Raw genomic sequence first — 24,130 nt, forward strand, 5'->3', positions numbered from 1 at the left:
AAACTTACCGTGTTTAAGAGAGAGTGGCCGCCATTTTGAATTTTCCAATACATCGGTAAGCACTGCATGTTTTTCGAGCTGAATAAACATGCTACATTGAATAAAAACAAAAAATGTATCCAGTTTGGTAGAAAAGTAACTTATCTTGCCTTTGATAATATTTATTTGTTATATATTTGTTTTTTGACAACTTTTTCGAATGTGTACAGTAATACAAACCCGAAATTTTTTTTTTAAATTATTAAAACTTTTAGAATTTAAAGTTTTGCAAAATGTGCATAATAAAAAATATATTCATGAAAGTTTTTTTTAATTTTAAAAATAACTCTTGTATTTTTTTTAATTGTAAATTTGTTTATTAGTTTATTATAGAAAAAAAAGCAAAGTAACAAAATGGAAGAAAAAAAAGCAGCTCGATAAAATAGAAAAAAATACATTTTGCCGGGGAGAAATGTTTTGGTTTAAAGAAAGTAAAATAATTTAAATCCTAAAAGTTCATTATGCTGAAATAAATTTTAATAATTTAAAAGAATTTTTTTAGCCAGCCGTAGTTTGGCGTCATTGCTGTTGTTGGAAAATATTTGTAAACAAAGTGCGTAGGTTAATGATATGGCATTAGTGAAATTTTGAAAATTTTCGTAACAGCTTCACATTTTAGGTAAACTCAAAACCAATGAAGGTAAAGTCATATAGGCTTCATATTTCACACAAATAAGGTTTAATATCTATATTAACGAATATATATAGTTTCAAAACTATTGCAACTTACCTTCAGGTCTAATAATGATGATTTAAATGACACAAAACTTCACTTCAAAAATTTTTACACTTCTACTGAACGTATGAAAATTGTTCAAATACCAGCATGTAGCGAAACATGTGTACTACCTCATCAGTATCCCTGCGGTGTAGTTAACCCCCCGGATATAGGTGGTAGGGGAAAATTTATGACACATACCTCAGTGCACAGAATTACGGCTTACTCAAGTTACCAATGCCACTTAACCCTCGCAAAAGCCTTGGCATTTTCACATACCTACACACCCTCCCCTCCCCATGTTAAAAATGGCTTTTTAAATAATGACGTTATTATTTACGTCCGGATCACTCTCTGCACTCGTACTTTAATGATCTTATGACAATAATTAGTGATTCTATATTATAATAACAGAAAAATATTGAATTTCAAGTAAAACAAATGGTACCTACGTAATTGTCGTGTTGCAAATAGTAAGATATCGAAAAAATTTCAGAAAACGATTAGGTAAAAAAATAATTAATGAAAAGAGTTTTCGATAAAGTTTAGATAAGGAGTAAAATTTGTCCGACATTTTGAATTACATTTATCACATGACGTAAGCAACAGAATGTAATTATCTCCCCTGTCAACTTATCTCTTTTTTAAGTAAATACTAGCGAGGGATACCCGGCGTTGCCCGGGTGCTTGGAGGCGTGTGTGGTTTTGGGTAAATCAAAACACCCGGGGGGGGGGGGTTAAAATAGAAAAAAGTTTTGGGAGATAAGTATGAGGATCGAACCTGAACCCTTGAGGCAAAGTTGGAAATTAAAGTGTGAAAAAAAAACGTGCGACGTTAACCATTGGGCCATCGCGAGATACTAACAGAAACACGTTTGAATTTATTCAACTATTTAGAATTGGCAGGTCAACTTTGACTGCGGGACAGTATTTTAGTTACTGCGGGAACGCTTTTTTTATTTTTATTTTCCAAGATATTGGGGGTGGGGGACCAGCTCCCCATAACAAGAAGGAAAATTTCCACATTGATCAAAACTGATTTCTTTCGGACATTTCCGGCGACCGGAAAAATACTGCTAGAATTAGTGTTGCTTTTATTATACGAAAAAGCCTAATTCACATGCGGCGAGCGAAAAATATTGAATATTTTCTTTTCGAAGTCAAGCAAATTAAACAGACAGGCGACCTCCGTTGTTCTCTCGTAGATATCATATATATGTGATATAAAAAGTTTTAAAAAGTTGTGAGCCGACCGACCGCTTCTCGGAAAAAAGCCTTTTACAGACATACACAAAAAGTGAATATACACACATACATGCACACATTTTTGCTTTTATGTTTATAGACTAGCGGGGGGTACTCGGTGTTGCCTGGGCGTTTGGAGGTGTGTGTGTGTTGGGGGGTAGGTCAAAACAACCCTGTTTAAAAAAAAAAAAACGTTGGCCGGGTGTTTGGAGGTGTAAAAGAAAAAAAAAGTTTTAGTAGAAAGGTAGGCTTGAACCCTGAACCTTTGACGCGGGGGTGGAAAGGAAATGGAAAAAAAACCCTGCGATCTAACCATCTCGACCATGTGAATAGATGAATTGATAAGTGTGTTAAGTTGACGTTTATAAAGCAAAATTAACAGGTGCGAGAACATTAAGTCGCGTGATGTTTGACCTAGTTTTGCGCTGGAAGCCAGTTTCTGTTTTCCCCCACTACGTGGCGATCAAAAAATATCTCGAAAATAGCTTGTAAAAGTTGGGTAAATTAAAGATAGCTGCGACCCGAGTTCCTTAGTCGTAGATATTATTATTTAGACAGCATATAAAAAGTTTTAAGAAGGAGCGAGCCAACCGAGAATCACGGCGAAAAAAAGCCTTTTGTCGACATACACAAAAAGCGAACACACATACATACATACATTTTTGCTTTTATATATAGATAACTGATTTCGCTTCATTTTACAAATTTCTTTTTTCATAATTATTTTTCTACCTTATAATTTTTCATAATTTTTGGATATGTTACTATTTGAGATCTAAGTACTACTTGTTTCACTTGTAATTCAATATTTTTTCATTATCATAATATAAAAGCACCCGATGATTTCATACGGATTGAAGAAATAACAAGTGAAGCAAACCTTTTTTTACAAACAATTACCATCACAAATGATATGTGGAGGGAGGATTTCAGTTTTAGTTTTTACATAAAACTCAAACTCTGCAGCTGTTTTCTCTCTACACATGACCTTAATACCTTTAGCTATCCCCCCCCATCCATAAATAAGATTTAACATTTTTTTTTTAGATTATTACATGTAAACGCCCTGAAAAACTTAACAAAATTGCAACAAAAATTTTTTAGAACTTAAAGTGGAGAGATCAGTTTCGTGTATAGTAATTTAATGTAAAATGATCTTCCATTTCCAGACCATTCTAATTTTTTTAAGGCTGTTAACTAAAGTTTCTTCCATTAATCTTAAGCCTGACTGGAAAGGTTATAGAAACACACATAGTTACCTAAAAAAAGAATAAATCTCATTTTCTTTGGAAATATGTAAAGTCCCATGTCTACACTGATAAACTAGATACAATAGACCACTTGGAAGACAACATTCAATAACGTATTCCTGAAATTCAGCCTAATTTAATACAGTTTTGAACTCTGAAGGTATGATAGGGTGTTCTAAGCAGCTCCTGCTCAGATGTGGAAATAGTACTCCATTTTAGGATGTATCTGGTAGAGGATTGCATCAGTGGTACAAGAAGTCCTCTGGAATGTGATGGTAAATATAGGATTCCCCATACACATAATTGATCTCCGATCAGAAACCAACATTTCTCCCGGAAAGCAACAATAAGAACAACTCATGGAATGACAGACTTTTTTGAAATTGCTCAGGGTATTAGACAAGGACGCATATTGTCACCCCCACCTTCTTATATATATATATATATATATATATATATATATATATATATATATTATATATATATATTTAATATATATGCTGAACAAGTAATACGAGAAGCACTTGAACATCACCCAGCAGGAATCAAAATTGGTGGAATAACAATAACCTGAGATATGCTGATGATGTAGTTCTGATTGCAACATGTGCAGGAATTTCAAGACTTAACTAACAAAGTAAAAGTTGCCAGCAAAGCAGCAGAACTCTTTGTCAACGTCAGCAAAACAAAAGACAATGAAAGTAACGCAGGCACCAAACGATGAAAACCTAATTTTGGACAATAAAAATGTTGAAAATGTAGAAGATTTCAATTATGTGGGTGCAGTTTTCGCAAACGAAGTAGATGACATCAAAGAAGTAAGACAACATATTGCAATGGCAAGGACGGTAATAATTGCGCTAACCAATATCCGAAAAGACAGACTCATTCCACAGCAAAATGACTTTTGCAACCTTTGGTATCCTCAATAGCAACATAGGAAACAGAATATTGGATCTTGAAGAAAGTTGAGAAGAGGAAAATTGCTGCTTTTAAATTGTGGGGTTAGCATAGACTTATTCGTGTAAGCTGGGTGGATAAGTCTACAAACGAATGGGTTCTGGAGAAGATCGGACTATGCCGAAGATTGCTGGACAACATCAATGACAGGAAATTGTGATTTTTGAGATATGTAGCCAGAGCAGATGGCTTCATAAAAGATCTGCTCTTTGGCTAAAAGGACATGGAAGACCAAAAACAAGAATGTCAGAGAACGTGAAGGACATTGCAGGCATTAGCATGGCTGAGTTGGTCAGAAAGATGCAAAACCGGAGTCAGTGGTAACAATTTGTGAAGAGTGCCACGGCTGGTCAGTAATGACCATTCCATCAAAGAGAGAGAGGGTGTATGTTATTTTTACTGAAGTGGTTGACCACTTCTCTATTCAACAGATTTCAGCAACTTACTCATGATGAAGAGACTGATTGGTCTGTACTGAGAGGCAGTAGATCCCTAGAATTTTTAAATACAGGGCAGACTGATGAAGTTTTCCAGGCATTTCTCCTAAAGGCAAGATTTAAACAACTTTGTAAGGATGGGTGCTAATTCTGGTTGAAGCTTTTTGAAGACTATGATTGGAATGTCATCAGAGCCAGTTGCTTTACTAGAATCAAGGTTTTAAATAAGCTTGGCACCATCATGTACAGATGTTTGTATCTTGCATAATATGTTTTCAGTCACAGGAGGAAATATGGGGAGGTAGGCAGCCCTGATCTCAAAGGGTAGAATTTGCTGCAAAATTCTTTGCAAAGAGTTAGTTATTTGCCAAAACTCGTGGGAACCAAACTGCTGCTCAAGCACTTCAAACTTGACAGACTTTGCATACAACTCTCTTGTGTAATTTATTACTCCTTTGCAGTGCTTATTGAGAGTCCTAAAAGCAGCTTTGGTTCCAGGGCATTTATTTTGCAGCTTTAACTGTCATCAGCCAGGTTATTTTTTTGTTGTTTTCTGCATCACTTTTTTCAACTGTGTTAGGAATCTGGGGCAATTGATTTGTGGATGACTTCTGGTTTATAGTAAAAACCCAGCCAGTATAGACATTTCATGGGGATGACTTGTTGGGGGGAGTTAATATTTCAGAAGAAACATACTGTGTTGCGTGAGAGGAAATGCTGCCATCGAACATGGAGAATGCAACGCAGACAGTGGTGATCAGAGCCGAGAATTGAGTCAATAGAATGCAAGGTCTATTCACACTTTGCGTCAGCTTCACCTTGACTCATGGTTATGATAATTATGCCAAGATATTTGACACTCTCAACCTCTTCAAGAAGAGGGTGTTTTGTCTGTTGTGGCAAAACTGTCAGCAAATATTTTTATCTTAGAGGAATTTATTTTCATCCTCATCCCAATATGCGATGTAACATGTTGAAGCTCATTAATAGCAGACTGGAGTAAGGCCACATCATCTGCATAACCTATGTTGTTGACGGCAACATTGCATCTAGTAAGGACACTGAGAAACTCTTAAAGGCATTCAATATGTTCCAATCTATAGTGTGATTAAAAATTGTTGGTGAAGAACACATGCTTGCCGAACACTAGACTGTATTTCAAAGTGTTCCTAAACTTCACCATACATGTGTATGCAGAATTATATTGAGCAGTAATAAGCTTTAAGAAGACTGAGACGTTTAGGCGGAATCTTTCAGAGAATAATAGCAAAATTAATGAAACCAATGACTGTTCTTTGCTGGAAACACCAATGATGCTCAAGGATTAGTTTTAGAGCAAAAAATTGATCAATGCATCCATAACTCGGATAAAAACCACATTCATTTGGCCTCATTCTAGAGTCACATTAGGATTGAAATCGTCTTAGAAATGATACAGACGCACCAATCACGTGAATACGATAGTAGTTGTTGCACCAATGCTTATCACCTTAAAAAAGGTACCAGTGTTGCATTGCTCCAGCTTGGAGGGGGTTATTTCAGTTGCTGTAACCCAGTTGATAATGTGCTAGATGGCTGGTCCTAGTATATTTGCACTGTGTTTGAGGATATCATTAGGAATGTTATCTTTGTCTACAGCTTTGTTATTTTTTTAGACTTTTGATAACAACAACTTCTTCAAACATTTGTGGTGAGGAGGGAGTTATTTGTTAGTCATAAGGATTTTAATCTGCATTATTCAAAGAAGCAGTTCATGGGGGTTCTTGGTCGTAACTTTACAGATTGGTAAAGGGATCTCTTCTGCAGATGAGGCATTCATTGAGATTGGTGATTGACTTGCCATTCTGATTGAAGATGGATAGCCTCTTAGTAGTCTTAGAATTGAACAAGACCATCATTCTGATCCAAAGATCAGTCCCTCAGTATGTCAGTCAGGAAGAGATAATGTTCTGGAATTGTTTTGATGCTTTTGATAGTTATTTCTGGCAGAGTGAGACAGGTGGCTTGAGATTGGAGAAGATTCACTTTTTTCAGAGTGTGTAATGGTGAAATGTTTCATGAGCACACACCATTGCTAGCATTTCTTTGTTTGGTGCCTTATAATAGAATAGCATTATAATAGAATAGCATTGCATTATAATAGAATAGCATTATAATAGAATAGCATTGCATTATAATAGAATAGATAAAAAAATCCAAATGCATTTTAGGTAAAAACATTATTACATAATTATGTGTCACATCAAAATTATTAAAAATGATCAAGTAGAAGATCTGTTAGAATTATTTTTGATGTGGGTTTAAGATGCTCGAAAGTTCACTGTCCTTCAAACAGTTTGTGGTCAACATTCACAGTTAATTCCTTGAACCTCGGTGTGAATGTTCTGGGGTGTGTAAGGCTCCAGGAAAGGGCCAATACTTCACCTTCTGTTGAGGCATAACGTGACTTGGTGGGAGTCATAAAGCGTGATCTAACAAAAAAGATCTTCCAGATGTCGTTGCAACAAACAGGAGACACCAGCTGGCATGTGCAGTATTTCTACAACATGTACCCAAACCCAGTCTTGCTCCAATCTGATTGGGTACAAGTTTTTTGTGAAACATCGAACGAATGTATGCCTTCTTTAACAAGTTGAATAATTTTGTACTTCAACTTTTCAAACAATAAAAAAAAGGTTGTCATCCACATAGAATAAATGGTGGGGCTTTATTAAATCTGGAAATGGTTGCAAAATGTCACTGACAGAAAGCGTCAAGGCCACTTGGTTTATCAAACCAAATCAAGATCGAGCCTTAATGATGTTGGTTTGGATCAAGAAATTTGCAATTGCAGACAATGTTTTTGCTGCCGGGGCAACACCATCTGGAGTGATCTAGAGACTAGCAAAATCGATGGTGCAGCATCCAAATTGAAATTTCTTGATGTTGGCAACGATATTATTCTCATATAAAAATGTGATGAAATCCTAAATGTGATAAAAACAATCCTCGATGCAATCATCATAAAGCAAAACATCAACGATCTTAAACTGTCGTGGTATGTGGGATAATGATTTGTCCTATCGGTGGATGTCTGTGTTGCCGCAAAGAAACATTGAGGAATGCGTTGGTATATGTATCAGCATCATTCTGAAATGAATGTCAGTGGTTGACTTTGGTTATCGAGAATCACAAAATGGTAGCTGTTTACTGGCACTTGAGATGCAATGTGAAATGGGACAAGGTGTTGACTATTGAGATGATAGAAGTCCACTGTGTGTTGAGGTGATCCATCCAGTTTTGTTACCATGACCATTGAGTTGCACTAAATCATAGGAGTACCAATGGGAACTGGTTTGATTATACTGTCCAGTCGTTCTTTCACTTCTTTTTCCCAATGATGCACGACTAGGATTGAAATGTGCCTGGCCTTTGGTTCAGCGTTGTCTTTAAGGTGGATAGAGGCTGGCAGCTTTGAAAGGGCTGGAAATAGAGCAAAAGTATTGAATGTACTCTGGGAAAACTTTTCTTAGATATATTTTTCCAGTTTAGGAATGTTGTCTTTGGTCGGAGCGAACGGTAGTGGACTTCATGCTGTGTTGGTTGAGGCAGCAAGGACGGTGGGCTCTGGAGGTGCAAGAGTTTTCATGGGTTGCAGGTAACACTGTCGTATTATTCTCAAGTTCATGCAGCCTTGTTTGCTGAAGAAGAATTTTGCAATATTGTCAGCAAAGTAGAGTGGCTGAATTGTTGTCCGATTCTTAACAGCAAAAGTGATCAGCAATCACCCCCAACTGACAAGAATGCCTCCATCAACTGCTGTGATTTTCTTGTAGCATGGGCACAACTGTGACAGTTGGATCTTCAAAGTGGAAATATGCAGCCCAGAAAAATAAATATTTGCACCACTGTCTGGAAAAATGGGAAGTTGCACGGGTTTCGCACCATGTAAGTCTGGTGTAAGCAGCATGGTAAGTTCATTGACATTGGATGTGGGTCAGATGAACTGTTTGTGGTTCTTGGAGAACTTGACGTTAGATACAGTTTACTTTTTGGCATGTTGCAATGATCAAGGGTTTATTGGATATCTGAATAACAGGCTGCTTGCCCTACTGGCATGGTAGCGTTGTGATAGAGCTTGTGATAATTTGTGCAAGTTTGGCTCCACGCTGGACAACTGGACAAAACTTTGCAGGCTGCTACCTCTGTTCGTGGTATTTGGAACTGCAGGCAATGTAGGTTTCGGCTGATGTCCACAGCTTGGCTTGACCACAAAGGTCGAATCCAAAAGCCTTGGTGTGGTTTACGTTTTCGTCAATACTTTTCAACTGCTTGGCTTTGGCGAGGATGCCAGTTGCAGCAGTTTATTCAAGATAACGTATAAATTGACCTTTATGTTTTCATTTACAATGTCAGTTTGGCAATTTGGACATAAAAATGCACAATCAACAGTGGAAGCATGAAGACAAGTGACAAACTGTTAGATGGTTTCATTGTTGTGCTGACAAAGATTGCTGTACGTCATTTTGTGTACCACAGGGTTGGTGTGATTAGTGATGAGTGACTATAAAATGTCAAACAAAGCTACTTCATCCAATTTGAAAAACGATGAGTGTATAGTGCCAATTTGAAAAATACGGATTTTAGTGCTAGTGATGGAAGGAAAGAAGCTTAGTTTATGCTTTTCTTTATTATACTTCTCTGAAACCTGAACTATATACTCCTAAACTATATAGAGTATCTAAAAATTTCATCAGAAATATCTCTGTCATACACTGCAGATTGTTTGGTTATCTTTATAAGATATATTTGGTTATCCTTTATAAGATATAGATAAGTTCCTGCCAAGGCAAGCATGACTTCCTTGTGTAACATTGTGGTGCCCAATTTTTATTACAGCCACAACATATGAAAGTCTGTAATGTTTATGCATGATGGTTTTTCTTATGGCTATTATCTTTGTTGAGAAACTTGTTTTCTTTGGTCAGTAAATTATTGGGATCCTTCTACCGCTCCAGCAGATATCTCACTACTGATGCAATTCTCTATCTATATAAAAGCCAAGTACATCCAAGGATGGAATACTGCTGCCATATCTGGGCAGAAGCTGCTAAAAACAGCCTATCCTGCTTTGACAGAGTACAAAATAGACTTTGTGGCTTAGTGGGGGATGCCCTTTTCTCTTCCCTGCAACCTCTCTCCCACAGAAGAGACATTGCGAGCCTATCTTTGTTTTATCGTTATTTCCATGACAGGTGCTCGTCTGAGCTCCAATCTTTAGTCCCCCCTCGCAAATCTTTTACGAAAAACACCCGTCTAGCTGAAACCACTGTAAAAAATTTTCCCCACTCTTTATCTGTGCCTAAATCAAAACGTAGATTCCATGAACAAAGCTTCTTTCTTAGAACTGCATGCCTGTGGAACTCTGTTCCGGTTGGCTGCTTCCTATCTGACTACAACCTGGATGTCTTCAAGTTCAACGTAAACAAATTCCTGATGAACCGCCCCCTTAAGTAGACATTTTTATTAAATCCCCACACTACTGTACATGCAATAACCCTTATCCCTGAGTGACTTCCGGGCCTTGATAAGTGGTGATCACCTTATAAAAAAATTTAAAAAAAATTATTCTAGTACTTTCAGATGTATCTTGTCTTGGTGGTTCAATCACAAATAAAAACTTGAAACACAAAATATTTCACGTTGTTTACATTTATTGCTAACGTATATCAACATTATTTTTCTACCCTTACTTATTTCTTTATATACAGTGAGCTATCTTCTACATCAAATGGAGATATGGGCCAAAGCACAGGATGTCTTCAATACTTGGTGTCATTCATTGCTCTGTCGTTGTGTCTGATAAGCTGACTGCATTTATCAAAATTTATTTTACTGTTCAGTTTTATGAATCACAAATTGTAAAAACAAACTCAGCCTTTAATTCCAAAAATAACTGAGAACTTGCATTGTAATCTGTAACCTATATTTGAAACAAGTCTCTCCAGATTATCAGTTTCGATAACCTTTGCAAATGGTTATGGATTATTGAAACCACTGTTTACCATTGATTTCTCATTGGCAATGACCATTGGTCTTCATTGGAAGTTCCAGTATCTTCCGCAGACACCCAACGAAGGTCTAATTAGTGTTCTTTCCCATCAGTCCTTCCACCTTGATCTTTCACGACCATCAGCTGCGACTGATGCATTAAAGAGGTTTATATTTTTGTGGGGGGACACAGTTTAATTATTATTACTCACACAGGCCCTCATCAAAGATTTCTTTTTGATAACAACCTGTGGTGTTCCCTGAAGTCTGAGTGATAATAAATCTCCTCAGATTTCCAGTACTCTCCACCTCTTTCAATAATTTTTGCAAATGAATTTGCATTATCACAACAGCTGTTTACCATTAATTTTTTTTGGACAGTGCAGTAAGCCTTCCCAAAGTTCACACTTATCCATCTAGTTGGTACTTTCCTCAGTCTTTCTATCTTCCTCCACCCTCCACGACTGTTTGGTGTGGTACCAGTTGACTTATATTTTTGGGGGGTAACTTATAATTATTATTATTATTATTAATATTAATATTATTATTATTTTCTTCACAATATCATGGGTACTCTTATTACCTTCTTGTAGGAGTTGTTTTGACGATGTCATGGTACAAAAAGTGAAAGTCAGCACTTGTTTTTTTTTCAGTCGGTGAATTCGTCTAGCATTTCCAAAGTATCTCCTTCCACACATTTGATCATAAATCAAGACGTGAAACCTAAAAGATTTGACTTTAATTTTGTTGTTGATATATTATCTGCATTATCTTACTCTTATACTTATTTCTTTGTATACAGTGAGCTCTATCTCTTTATTTATCGGTAGCAAAACACAGGACATCTACACGAACAAATACTAATCTTTGCTTGGACTGACCAATCAGCTGACTACATTCCTATCCAAACAAAAACTTAAACGCTTATTTTACTTCATTACCAAGTTTCATAGACTGCAACCTCTCAAAACAGACCAAGTCTTGAATTCCAAAAGTGACAAGAACTTACATTCCAATCTCCAACCTATATTTGACTAACCCAGTTTTATAACAAAGCCAGCTCAACTCATCATCGCATAGTTATTACAAATTCATCATTGTTGGAGACACCCCTCCATGGGATTAATGGACTATTTCATGACGTCACTTCCTCTGGTGACATCACTTCCGGTAACAAGTACCAGTGCCCAGGAGTCAGAGATTGGTACACGCCTAAGCAGGTCGTGTGCAAACGCCCAACAGTTGAGGAATAGTATTGCACAACCCGCTTTGCCTGTAATATATGTGAATACATGTTTGTTTCTAAGAGTCCTGTGTTCTTTTCATTTTTATCATCATTTAACACCATAACAATCATCATCACCATTATTACTACTACTACTACTTTTTTCTCTTCCTATCCAGAAGTAATCAGTTTATATCTCATAAAAAAATTACTGGCCAGATGGATGATGTTCTGTTCTATGCTTAAATGCCAGAAGAGAAGTAAAAAAAACAAAAAAAAAACAGAAATAAGCCAAAGGTTAAAGAATCTTTAAAGTATAAACTTGAAATCTGACACAAATTACAGGAATCTGCTGGCATGGACAGGTGAACTTGGCAGACCAAATTACAGAATGGAGTGACAAATTCTGACAACAAAGAGTGAATAACATATCTCTCAACATGAGAAAAATGTTTCATTTCACTTAAAGACATTTATGTTAATATAATGTACATTAACAATTAATCATGTTAATATAATGTACATTAACAATTAATCATGTTAATATAATGTACATTAACAATTAATCATGTTAATATAATGTACATTAACAATTAATCATGTTAATATAATGTACATTAACAATTAATCATGTTAATATAATGTACATTAACAATTAATCATGTTAATATAATGTACATTAACAATTAATCATGTTAATATAATGTACATTAACAATTAATCATGTTAATATAATGTACATTAACAATTAATCATGTTAATATAATGTACATTAACAATTAATCATGTTAATATAATGTACATTAACAATTAATCATGTTAATATAATGTACATTAACAATTAATCATGTTAATATAATGTACATTAACAATTAATCATGTTAATATAATGTACATTAACAATTAATCATGTTAATATAATGTACATTAACAATTAATCATGTTAATATAATGTACATTAACAATTAATCATGTTAATATAATGTACATTAACAATTAATCATGTTAATATAATGTACATTAACAATTAATCATGTTAATATAATGTACATTAACAATTAATCATGTTAATATAATGTACATTAACAATTAATCATGTTAATATAATGTACATTAACAATTAATCATGTTAATATAATGTACATTAACAATTAATCATGTTAATATAATGTACATTAACAATTAATCATGTTAATATAATGTACATTAACAATTAATCATGTTAATATAATGTACATTAACAATTAATCATGTTAATATAATGTACATTAACAATTAATCATGTTAATATAATGTACATTAACAATTAATCATGTTAATATAATGTACATTAACAATTAATCATGTTAATATAATGTACATTAACAATTAATCATGTTAATATAATGTACATTAACAATTAATCATGTTAATATAATGTACATTAACAATTAATCATGTTAATATAATGTACATTAACAATTAATCATGTTAATATAATGTACATTAACAATTAATCATGTTAATATAATGTACATTAACAATTAATCATGTTAATATAATGTACATTAACAATTAATCATGTTAATATAATGTACATTAACAATTAATCATGTTAATATATATTGACTACTCTTTAACTTAAAGACTTTACGTTAAAGTTGTTGAATTTCAACAATCTTGTGTTATACTTCTTTTTCAATTTCTTTCTTTTTTCTACCAATTTTTTATTTTTCAGTTTCATGACGAATTGGAATGTTTTCAAACTTGTTTGTTCCTGTTTTTAACCAAAGCATCAAAAGGCTTCCCATAAGACAAATGGTTTACGAAGCGTCTACTTCAACTTCTGCTCATAGAGATCTTGACAAAGATGCCAGGTCCATATTCTCTTCTGCCATTTCTGCAGTACTGCCAGATAAAATGATCTCGAAACATGTCAAATTTTCCCCAGAAGACAATGTGGTTACTGTAGACAAGGAATCCTATAAGGTTAGACAAAATGTCTACATTGTTGGGTTTGGAAAAGCCGTCTGTGGAATGGCATGTAAACTAAACAAGATCCTACATGAGCACATAGTTAAAGGAATTTTAAGTATTCCTGCTGGGATGCAACAAGCTCTAAAAGATGCCGGTAAAATGTAAGTATTCAAAAAGATATATATTCAGTGTTTGAAAAATCAATGACAGAACTTGGGGATTATGTTCTGTATTTGTAAAGGAGCCTCTTTAAGCATGTGTGAGTGTGAGGTTGCTTTTGTAATAGTATTTGATTACTAATTTGATTTCCTTTCTCATCCATTTCTTCCTGTGTATGCTCTTTGGCCTCTGCTGTTCATATTTATTGTATTTGGTCTGTTGCATTCCGTTATTCGAAATTAGAAGAGTCAACATTTGCAGGATGCCAACTAGGTCCTTCATGTTGTCTATCAAAGGCACGCCTACCAACCATCATGCTCAAATCTTTCTTTTGAGCTCCACACTCTTTATATTTGTTTGGTATCAGCTTCTTCTAGTTTTGTTGGTATATGTGGCAACACCAGGTTCAGGTTTATTTTACTTATTATCCTGTCACAGAAATAGAACTTATCTATGGGATATGCAGAAATAATAGTGTACTATCACACACACATGTTAGATGTTTACGATGAAGAATGTTGATCGATATTTGTTTTGTTTTTGCAAGATGCATCTCTGTATTCTTATCTTAGTTAAATATTGCCTTCCAGTTTCCATGTTTTCATTGCTTTTTTAATCAAATTGATGATCTTGTATTTTGTATATCAAGCACTTGATTATCCATGCTTGTGGGATTCTGTCGAACACTTTTTTTTTTTTTTTTTTTAGTTGATCCATGCCATGGCTATGTTCTTTTCTGCTTTTTACCTCCTTCAGAATATTTTTTATCTATATGTAGTCGATCAAGCATCCCTCTTTTTGGTTTCTGCCATTCTTTCTGTTCCTCGGGAAGTAGTCCACGATTATTAAGGTTGTGATTACTATTATTATTAGCTGTAACTACCCAGTATTGTCCGGGATGTATTCAAGTCATTTTAATTTTTATTTGTTTGCACATTTTAAAACAAGATAGACAACTCCTATTATGTGTTTCAATTCAAAATGAGTTATCCCCCTTGCTGATTTTTATTTTTAGGTAATTATTTAAAAATGTGTGTACACTTTCCATCAAAAATGAGATGAGAAAATATGCTCCATTAGTGTTCATACTAATATTCATATTCAGGTGCTTATCTAGTTTATAATACAGTCTCTTGTCACTTCATGTCGTCATCTTCTGGCAAGTTTTTTTTTTTTTTTTTTTAATCATGTTCACCCCTTACAAAGCATATCGCCACTTGGACGTAAGGGGCTACTATTTGGGGCCATGTCGAGGAAAGATTAACAAGATATTTGTTTATGCTACATTTAAACTTCTGCATATCAGTACAGCCAGGGAAGCAGGCAGCAGGAAGAAAATTCCAAAGTCTAGCTGTTCGAGGGAAGAAACTATTAGAATAGAAAGCTTTTTGGCATTTACGGACAACAACAGTGAAGGGGTGAGATCTTATTGCTAAGCGGGTTTGTCGAGGATATGTACGTCGGGGGGAGGGGGGTACGAGTGAACAAGTTCATCAGAACACATTTCATTAAAATATTAGTAAAACAGGCACAGTGATGCAACATTGCGGTGATGAGACAGGGGCTGGAGCTTAGTTGATAAAGTGGGACTGATTAGATTGACAACTCATTTTTGGACTTTATCTAAGAGGGAGAGACTAGTGGTAGATGTACTAGCTCAGATGTGGCAACAATACTCCATGCATGACCGAATGGTGGCCTTGTAAAGGTACAGAATACTCCCAGGCGTGAGTAGTTTTCTAGCTCGATAGAGGGAACCCACCTTCTTTGCAGCAGCCTTTGCAATGTCCTCTATGTATTTGTTCCAGTTCATATTGCCCGCAAATGTTAGGCTGAGGAGTTTGAAGGTAGAATTCTCAGGTAGGGTGCTATTTGTCATGGATATAGGGGGTTGGAGAGGCGTCTTGTAATTAAAGGAGAGCAGCTTAGTTTTACTAGCATTAAATGTTACCATTTATTTGTGGCTCCATTCCACTATAGTCTGGAGGCCATTTTCTAACAATTCTGCCATTGTCTTAGATTTATGTACATCAGCAAATATACCCATCTCGGACACACTATTATCAGGAAGGTCGTTTATGAATATCAGGAATAATAATGGTCCAAGGATCGACCCCTGAGGCACTCCCGCATTAATGTTATGCTGCTTGGATGTACATCTGTCAGTGACAACCTGTATGCTTCTATTGTCTAAGAAGGATCTAATTATATTTAGTATACGTCCAATTATACTGTGCGATTTAATTTTAATTAGCAGCCCTTTATGCCAGACTTTGTCAAAGGCCTTGCATATATCAAGAACTACAGCCCTGGCTTCGTCTGCCTTATGCAGTACATGGTAAACGTGGTCAGAGATGACTGTTATACAAACAGTTGAAAGATGCCAAAGTGAAGACTGCTAGACTATTAATTTAAAATGTGCTGTTCTCCCTTTCCTTGTGTTAAGAATTGATAGCGTGATGAACATAATTTCAAGTTTAAAATTTTCTTAATGATTTAATAGATTTCATGTTTTCATTGAAACTTCTGACAGCTGATTGGATAATCACTTCAGCATCTTCCGTAGCTTGTTTACATAACCTAATGGAAGTTGCCAACGCAAAGTTGCCAGAGAATGGGTCATACACTTGATATTCAGGTAAATTAATTTGAAGTTATAAAAAAAAAGAAAAAAGAAAGAAAATATCTCAAACTGGAAAGTTAAAAAAAAAAAAAGAAAAACTTATCAATCAGTGTAGAAAGAAGAGCTAATAAACAAAAGAAAACGATTTTTTTTAACCGAATTCATTTCAAGACGACTGGTAACAATGCTGAGATAAACGAAGAGCACATACAGAACTTGGTTAGTACTAAAATGGTCAGCCATTTTAATACTAACCAAGTTCAACATTGTTTAATTTTGATTATCTAATAGGAACCATATTGCTCAAAACAACAAGATATTATAAAAGGTTGACTGGGAAGCCATCAGAGATCTTATCAGAGATGCCCTATGGAGAAATATCTTTTCTCTTTCTGCTGAACAGTGCGCAAATGAGACAACTGAATGGTCCAAAATGGCAATTGAAGCACATGTTCCCACACGGAAATTTTATAGCAAGCCCCACTCTCCCCAATGGTTTACTTCTACTTGTGCAGCCGCCATCGCGCAAAGGCAGCATGATACCGCAGATTTAACCGCCATGTCCAGTTCAAACAAACATAAGTATATAGAAACTAGAAGTAACGTTAAGAAAAAAATAGCGAAAGCTAAGAGAGAATTTACTGAAATCAAAAACGCATCGAAGCAGAAAAATTAGGAACCCGTGATTTTTGGAAAATCTACAACAGTGTAGTAAATAATGGGCAATCAACAATTCCCCCACTATCCAACAATCATGAGGTGGTTTGCTCAGCAACCGAGAAGGCTAACATGCTTGCCAGTCGGTTTGCCTCCAATTCCATACTGGGCCCTGCAAACCACCCTCTTCCTGACTTTCTTTTGCAGACAGATGCCACACTAGACGATCTGAAAATCACCCTTTCTCACGTGCATGCTATTATAAAAAATCTTGACACTTCAAAAGCATGTGGACCCGATCTCATCCTGGCTGTGCTAATAAAAAAGTGCTCTGCCAAAGTAGCTCTAGTTCTCTCCAAACTTTACAACAAATGCCTTAATGAATCTTGCTTTCCTGACTGCTGGAAAACTGCTTCTGTGGTACCAGTCTTCAAGAATTCTGGCGAAAGAACTGACCCAATAATTTATTGCTCCAATAGCCTCCTCCCACTTTTCGCCAAAATATTTGAGTCCATAATTAACCAAGCTCTAGTCCATCACCTTACAGATGCTAAACTTCTGACCTACCGACAATATGGATTTAGGCAAGCCCGTTCCACAGCAGACATCCTAACTGTAATCTCTGAACGTATATACCATTCACTGGACAAAGCAGGGGATGGTAGAGCAGTAGCTCTAGATATATCTAAAGTTTTTGACAGGGTTTGACATGAAGGTCTTCTTAGGAAAATCAGATTATACGGTATCACTGGACGAATGCTTAACATAATTAAATCCTTCTTAGATAAGAGAAAAATCCAGGTTGTCCTCGACAGTCATACATCTAAACAATATGATATAAATGCGAGAGTGCCTCAGGGGTCTATCCTTGGACCTCTATTATTCCTAATATTCATAAATGACCTCCCCAACAAAATTCCCTCTGAGATCGGTACATATGCTGATGACACCACGCTCTATAACAGACACAACAGGAAAACAAATGAACACATATCTAAGAAAATGGCAGAAACACTAGAGGATGACCTCCAATCTGTAGTGGAATAGGGACAAAAATGGATGGTCACATTCAAGGCTGCCAAGACTAAACTTGTTTCCTTCAATAATTACAAGGAACTTTCTCTACCACCAATAGCAATGGCCTAAGACTCTTTATCTGAAAGTACATCTTTTAAACTCCTCGGCCTAACGTTCACAGGAAACATGAGCTGGAACAATTACATTGAGAGCATTGCCAGGACTGCTGCGAAGAAGGTAGGTTCTCTCTATCGTGTTAGAAAGCTACTACTACCCGAAAGTATCCTGTACCTCTATAAGGCCACCATTCGCCCATGTATGGAGTTTTCTAGTCATATTTGGGCTGGTGCATCTACTATGTCTCTCACTCCTAGACAAAGTTCAGAAGAGAGTCGTCAACCTGATAGGTTCTGAACTGTCATCTAAGCTTCAGCCTCTGTCTCATCGACGAAATGTTGCATCCCTCTGCCTGTTCTACGATTATTTTAACGGTGAATGCTTCGACAAACTGCAAGCACTTGTACCCCCTCGACATAAGTACCCCCGACAAGCAGCTAAATCCCACCCCTTCACAGTAGAGATCCCTAGATGTAAGAGAGCCTTTTACTCCAGTAGTTTCTTCCCCAGAACTGCTAGACTTTGGAATTTCCTTCCAGGTCCCTGCTTCCCCACCTATACTGACATGTAGAAGTTCAAGTGTAATATGAACTGACATCTTGTTGCCCAACTCTCTACATAGTACTCCTGTAGCTTATGTCCCGATAGTAACCTCCTTCATCAAAGTGGTAAGGTGCCTAGTTTGGGGTGAAAATGTAATTTAAAAGAAAAATGAACCGGTATGTCAGTATGATTATAGCGTATAGTTGTACTTGCATCAAGACTGTTACCTATTTATATATCTGGATGGAGTGCTTGCTTACAACATGTAGTATTCCCAAATAGTCACCCATCTAACTACCAATCAAACTTGATGGAACTTAACTAAGTATCTACACCAAAAATTTAGAAAAATTTTAAAGTGGAATTTTTCATTAAAAATAAAACTCAGTTTTATTGTATTTTACTGATCTTCAACTTAGAAGAGCAAACATCTGTCAAGCAACGGGAGATAAGTCAGTCTGTCATTTAATCAAGTAATAATGAATGGTGCAGTGGAAAAACATAAAAGCCAATTTTTATTTATACTTCTACTCAATTTTTCCTAATAATTTGGTGGAAATACTTAATTTTGTATGATACATAAGTGTATCAAAGAATTTTTACTTGGAAATAAATATAATAAAAGCAGTTTAATGAATAATAATATTAAAGTTAAATAATTATTTAGTACCTTCATACACTGGAAAAAAATAACAAATTTAAGTGTAAGATTTGAATTTTAACTTAAATTATGTTTCTTAACTATTTTATAAGTCTATGACCATTTAAGGGAGACTACCCATGTCCAATTATCTCCCTTTGATCTAACTATTTTTCTTATACGAAATCATGATACTTAAATATGCACACACATGGAAATACATTGGATATTAATTGAATAACGGTTTAATATTATTGATTCAATTAATTGATGAATAGATGATTGCAGATTTTCGTCTTCTTACCTCTAAATAATACAGTGTTTGTTTGTTTTTTTTTATATCTCCCTTACATAAGTGTGATTAAATAGTTCTGTTTATCTCTAGGGACTGCCAAAGTCACCACAGAATTACCTCATCCTACATGTAACACGATGTAACTTTATTATAAATTAATATTATCAGTATAACTTTTGTACCATTTAAAAGAAGGGCAAAATAAACCAGTAATAATTAAAAAAGTGTTTTTCATCAAACGGAAATAATGAATTTGCGAGACGAAAATCGTGTTTACATAATTGGCGCTTTAAAATAACGTTCCCATGTAGTAGACATTCTGAACGTGAAAACATACCCGTATTTAATAAATCTAGCAAAAATCAACTAATGGTCAGATTTTCGTAAAATTTTCGATAATTATCCATTTTAAAATGAAATTACATATAAAATGCAGTTTTCGTAAAATATACGAGAGGAAATATTTTTTTAGTGCATGTCTCCCCCCCCCCTATATTTATTTTTTTCAAAATTCGAACAAAATATATTTAAATCTATCGAAATTTCATAAGATAATTACATAAGATTTCAAATAAGTAAAAACTATTTATTTTTAAAAAATTTGAATACACATATTGAACAAAAATTTACTTTGAAGTTGCAATTAAAAAATTGATATAAACTTAATATTATGTTTTTGTTTTAAAATAGCGTTTTTTCGAATTAATATATACTATAATCAGTTGAATTGCCAAGAAAAAGAAACTTCATAAACATTAATTAATTTTTAAAAGATTAAAATTCCATTATTTCAAAATGTTCCGTTACAACATAGATTTTTAATTGTGTTTAATTTTTTTTTAAATATTAAGTTTTAATATAAATATGACTCTTGTCAGCTATTTTATCGCCAGATTAAAACCAATTTGAAAATATTATTGCACAAATATTAAGCATTTTGTAGGCCCCACCCTCATATTTTGTTTGTCTCTTTTTACCGAACAAAATATGGAACCCGTAGGTAACCAAATGAACATTCAGTAAAACCGTATTTCATATTTAATATACAAATGTTTATAATATTATTAATCATTAAACTGTGTAAATCTTAAAACCTAACAAAATTATAACAAATATTAATTATTAATTGCAGTTTGAAGAAGATAAAAAAGGTTTTAAAAAATCATTAAGTCAGTTCTGCTTTTCCATAGTTCGTATAGTTAACACAAATCTGAAGTCAAGGAAACATGCCGTCCAATCTTCACAATCGTTTGGCAGTCCTTATTTATCTCGTTTGAGAGATTACTATTAATGTCACGCTTAGAGTTGATGAAGTCAGAAAACTTGGCGCTCATGTTGCCCCCTCTCCCCATTATATGTGTGAAAAAGTGAAAAATTGAGTTCGAAATCTTTTGTTTTCTATAAAAATGGCATTCATAGTCTTTCTCTACTCCATCATTATATCCATGGACTGAGCTTCAATCTCTTTTTGTAAGCCATTCACAGCAAGAACTCGTCTTATTACCACAACTACAAAGAACTTTCGTTTCACACAGCTGTGTGCCTAACATCAAACAATCTCACAAACTGTTATTTTCCAAAAATGAAGATGTTCTTATCCATGGAACACATCATATTTTTTTTATTTTTTTTTATATTTTCACCCCAAACAAGGCACAGTGCCACTTTGATTTAGGGGGCTATTATCAGAGACATAAGTTGCATGGATACTATGTAGGGAGTTGAGCAGCAAGATGTCTGTTCACATTACACTTGAACTTCTGCATGTCAGTACAGTTGGCAAAGCAGAATCCCGGAAGGGAGTTCCAAAGTCTAGCAGTTCTAGGGAAAAATCTATTGGAATAGGCCTTCTTATATCTAGGGATCTTTACTGTGTAGGGGTGTGATTTTGCTGTTTGTCGGGTTTGTCAGGGGTATTTACGTTGAGGGAGTACAAGTGCTTGTAAAACAGGCAAAGGGATGTAGCATTTCTCGATGGAACAGAGGCTGAAGCTTAGATGACAGTTCAGGACCTATCAGGTTGGCGACTCTCTTTTGAACCCTGTCCAGGAGTGAGAGACAAGTAGCAGATGTACCAACCCAAATCTAACAACATCACTCCATACATGGACGAATGGTGTAAAGTACAGTATACTTTAAAGCGTAAGTAACTTTCTAGCATGGTAGAGAGAACCCACCTTCTTTGCAGCAGCCTTGGCAATACTCTCAATGTATCTGTTTCAACTCATGTTTCCTGTGAACATTAAGCTGAGGAGTTTGAACAAAGTACTTTCAGGTAATGTCTTTAGCCATAGCTACTGGTGGTTGAGACGGTTTCTTGTAATTATTAAAGAAAACAAGCTTAGTTTTGGCAGCATTGAACGTTACCATCCATTTTAGACCCCATTCTTCTACAGACTTGAGGTCTTCCTCTAAGGTTTCCGTCATTGCCTTGGGTATGTGTTTTGTTCATTTTCCCCTCATGCCTGTTATAGAGCATAGTGTCGTCAGTGAATATACTCATCTCAGAGACTATTTTATCAGGGAGGTCATTTATAAATATCAGGAATAATAAAGGTCCAAGGATCGACTCCAAGGATTGCTTCCATAAAAGCTACAGTCTGGCCATTGTCAAATTTAATGTTAATAAACACCTTGTTATAAATCATCCTCATATGCCATCAAATTTTATTCTTTCAATTTATTATTTTCAATCCTCTCATAATATTCTTCATCATCCAATTGTCAATCTATTCATTTCATTATCCCTTATCCCTTTTACAGTGGCTTTTAACCTTGATATATGGTGAAGTAAAAAAAAAGGTACTTATCTAGTTTACAACTCATTCTCTGACAATTTTGTATCATTATGTTCTGGCAGATTACATAAGCAGTTTGAAAATACCGAAGTGATTATCCAATCAGCTGTCGGAAGACAAGTTTTAATGAAAGTTTAAAATTCATTAAATTTAAAAAAAAATATTTTTATACAAAAAATAACTTTCAACACATTATCTCAATGTGACATCTTCCCATTTCCATGGGGAAGGGGGGAACGCCACATTTTGAATTAATCATGTTTCAAAATGTTGTTTGTGCAAAAAACGATTACAAACGATCTCAAACAACATTTAAAATAAGTGGACAAAAAAGAAATAAACCATGTCGGCCTCGAAAGTGATGATTTAGCTATTTCTTCTAAAGATCTGAAGCAAGCCCCCCCCCCCCAAAAAAAAGGCATGAAAGGTAAAGAAGTCTATGTAAGACAAGTAAAAGGAAAGGGATTGGAAAGAGATGAACTGAAAAGTAGGGGCGATTTCAAATTCTTTTTAAACAATAAAAATTGCAGTTTTTGGAGAATTGTTTCTAATTCAATAAATTTTTCAGTGTATTTATTGCAATTTTTTAATTTAAATTTAAAATAAAAATAAAATATGTAGTTTTGAAAAAAAAATTTTTACAAAAATAAAAATATTAAATTACTTCCCTTGCATTAAATGTTATTATCTCATGTTAATTGTTGTTATCTCCCTTGGCATAATCATGTTGACACACCATGTAACATAGCCGTTATCCTTGAACCGTGTTTATTACAGTTCAAACCTCCTGGACCCCTACATCGTCTGATACCATTGAAAAGGAACAACTAAACAAAAATAAATAAATCCGACTCGACTTTTCTTTCTGTTTTAGCAAAATGCATTTATTACCAATACTTTCCAAACAATGTTTTTTTTTTTTTTTTTTTTTTTTTTTACACAGTGATCACCACTTATCAAGGCCCGGAAGCCACTCAGGGATAAGGGTTATTGCAAGTACATTACGTTAGTGTGGAGATTTGATGAAGTGTTTACTTAAGGGGGCGGTTCATTAGGAATTTGTTAACATTGGACTTGAAGACATCCAAGTTGTAGTCCGGTGGGAAGCAGGCAGACGGAACAGAGTTCCACAGGCGTGCAGTTCTAAGAAAGAAGCTTTGTTCATGGAATCCACGTTTTGATTTAGGCACAGATATAGAGTGGGGGAAATTTTTCACAGTGGATTCAGCTAGACGGGTGTTTTTCGTGAAAGATTGGCGAGGGGGGACCAGAGATTGGAGTTCAGACAAGCACCTGCCATGAGATTAACAAAACTCCGTCTAGACACAAGCTTAAGAATCTCTCACTGCCACTGCGAGGCCACACATCCATCTCCCCTAGATGCGTTTAATGACTGGCAGTATCTCTACAAAGCCGCCATG

At 35.1% G+C, this 24,130-nt stretch overlaps 1 protein-coding gene across 3 annotated transcripts in view; it reads left to right on the forward strand.

The window, feature by feature from the left end:
• Positions 1–24,130, forward strand: part of LOC145277606 (glycerate kinase-like) — a 73,019-nt gene that overhangs the window by 7,347 nt on the left and 41,542 nt on the right. For all 3 annotated transcript variants that reach the window (XM_080129165.1, XM_080129255.1, XM_080129352.1), the window contains exon 2: positions 13,622–14,021. In XM_080129165.1, the coding sequence (XP_079985291.1) occupies positions 13,639–14,021 (383 nt within the window). In that variant the 5' untranslated portion in view covers positions 13,622–13,638. The remainder of the gene's footprint in view (positions 1–13,621; positions 14,022–24,130) is intronic.

Source organism: Euprymna scolopes, chromosome 1 (genome assembly GCF_053919585.1).
Source record: "Euprymna scolopes isolate OS-2025 chromosome 1, ASM5391958v1, whole genome shotgun sequence".
Classification (NCBI taxonomy): domain Eukaryota; kingdom Metazoa; phylum Mollusca; class Cephalopoda; order Sepiida; family Sepiolidae; genus Euprymna; species Euprymna scolopes.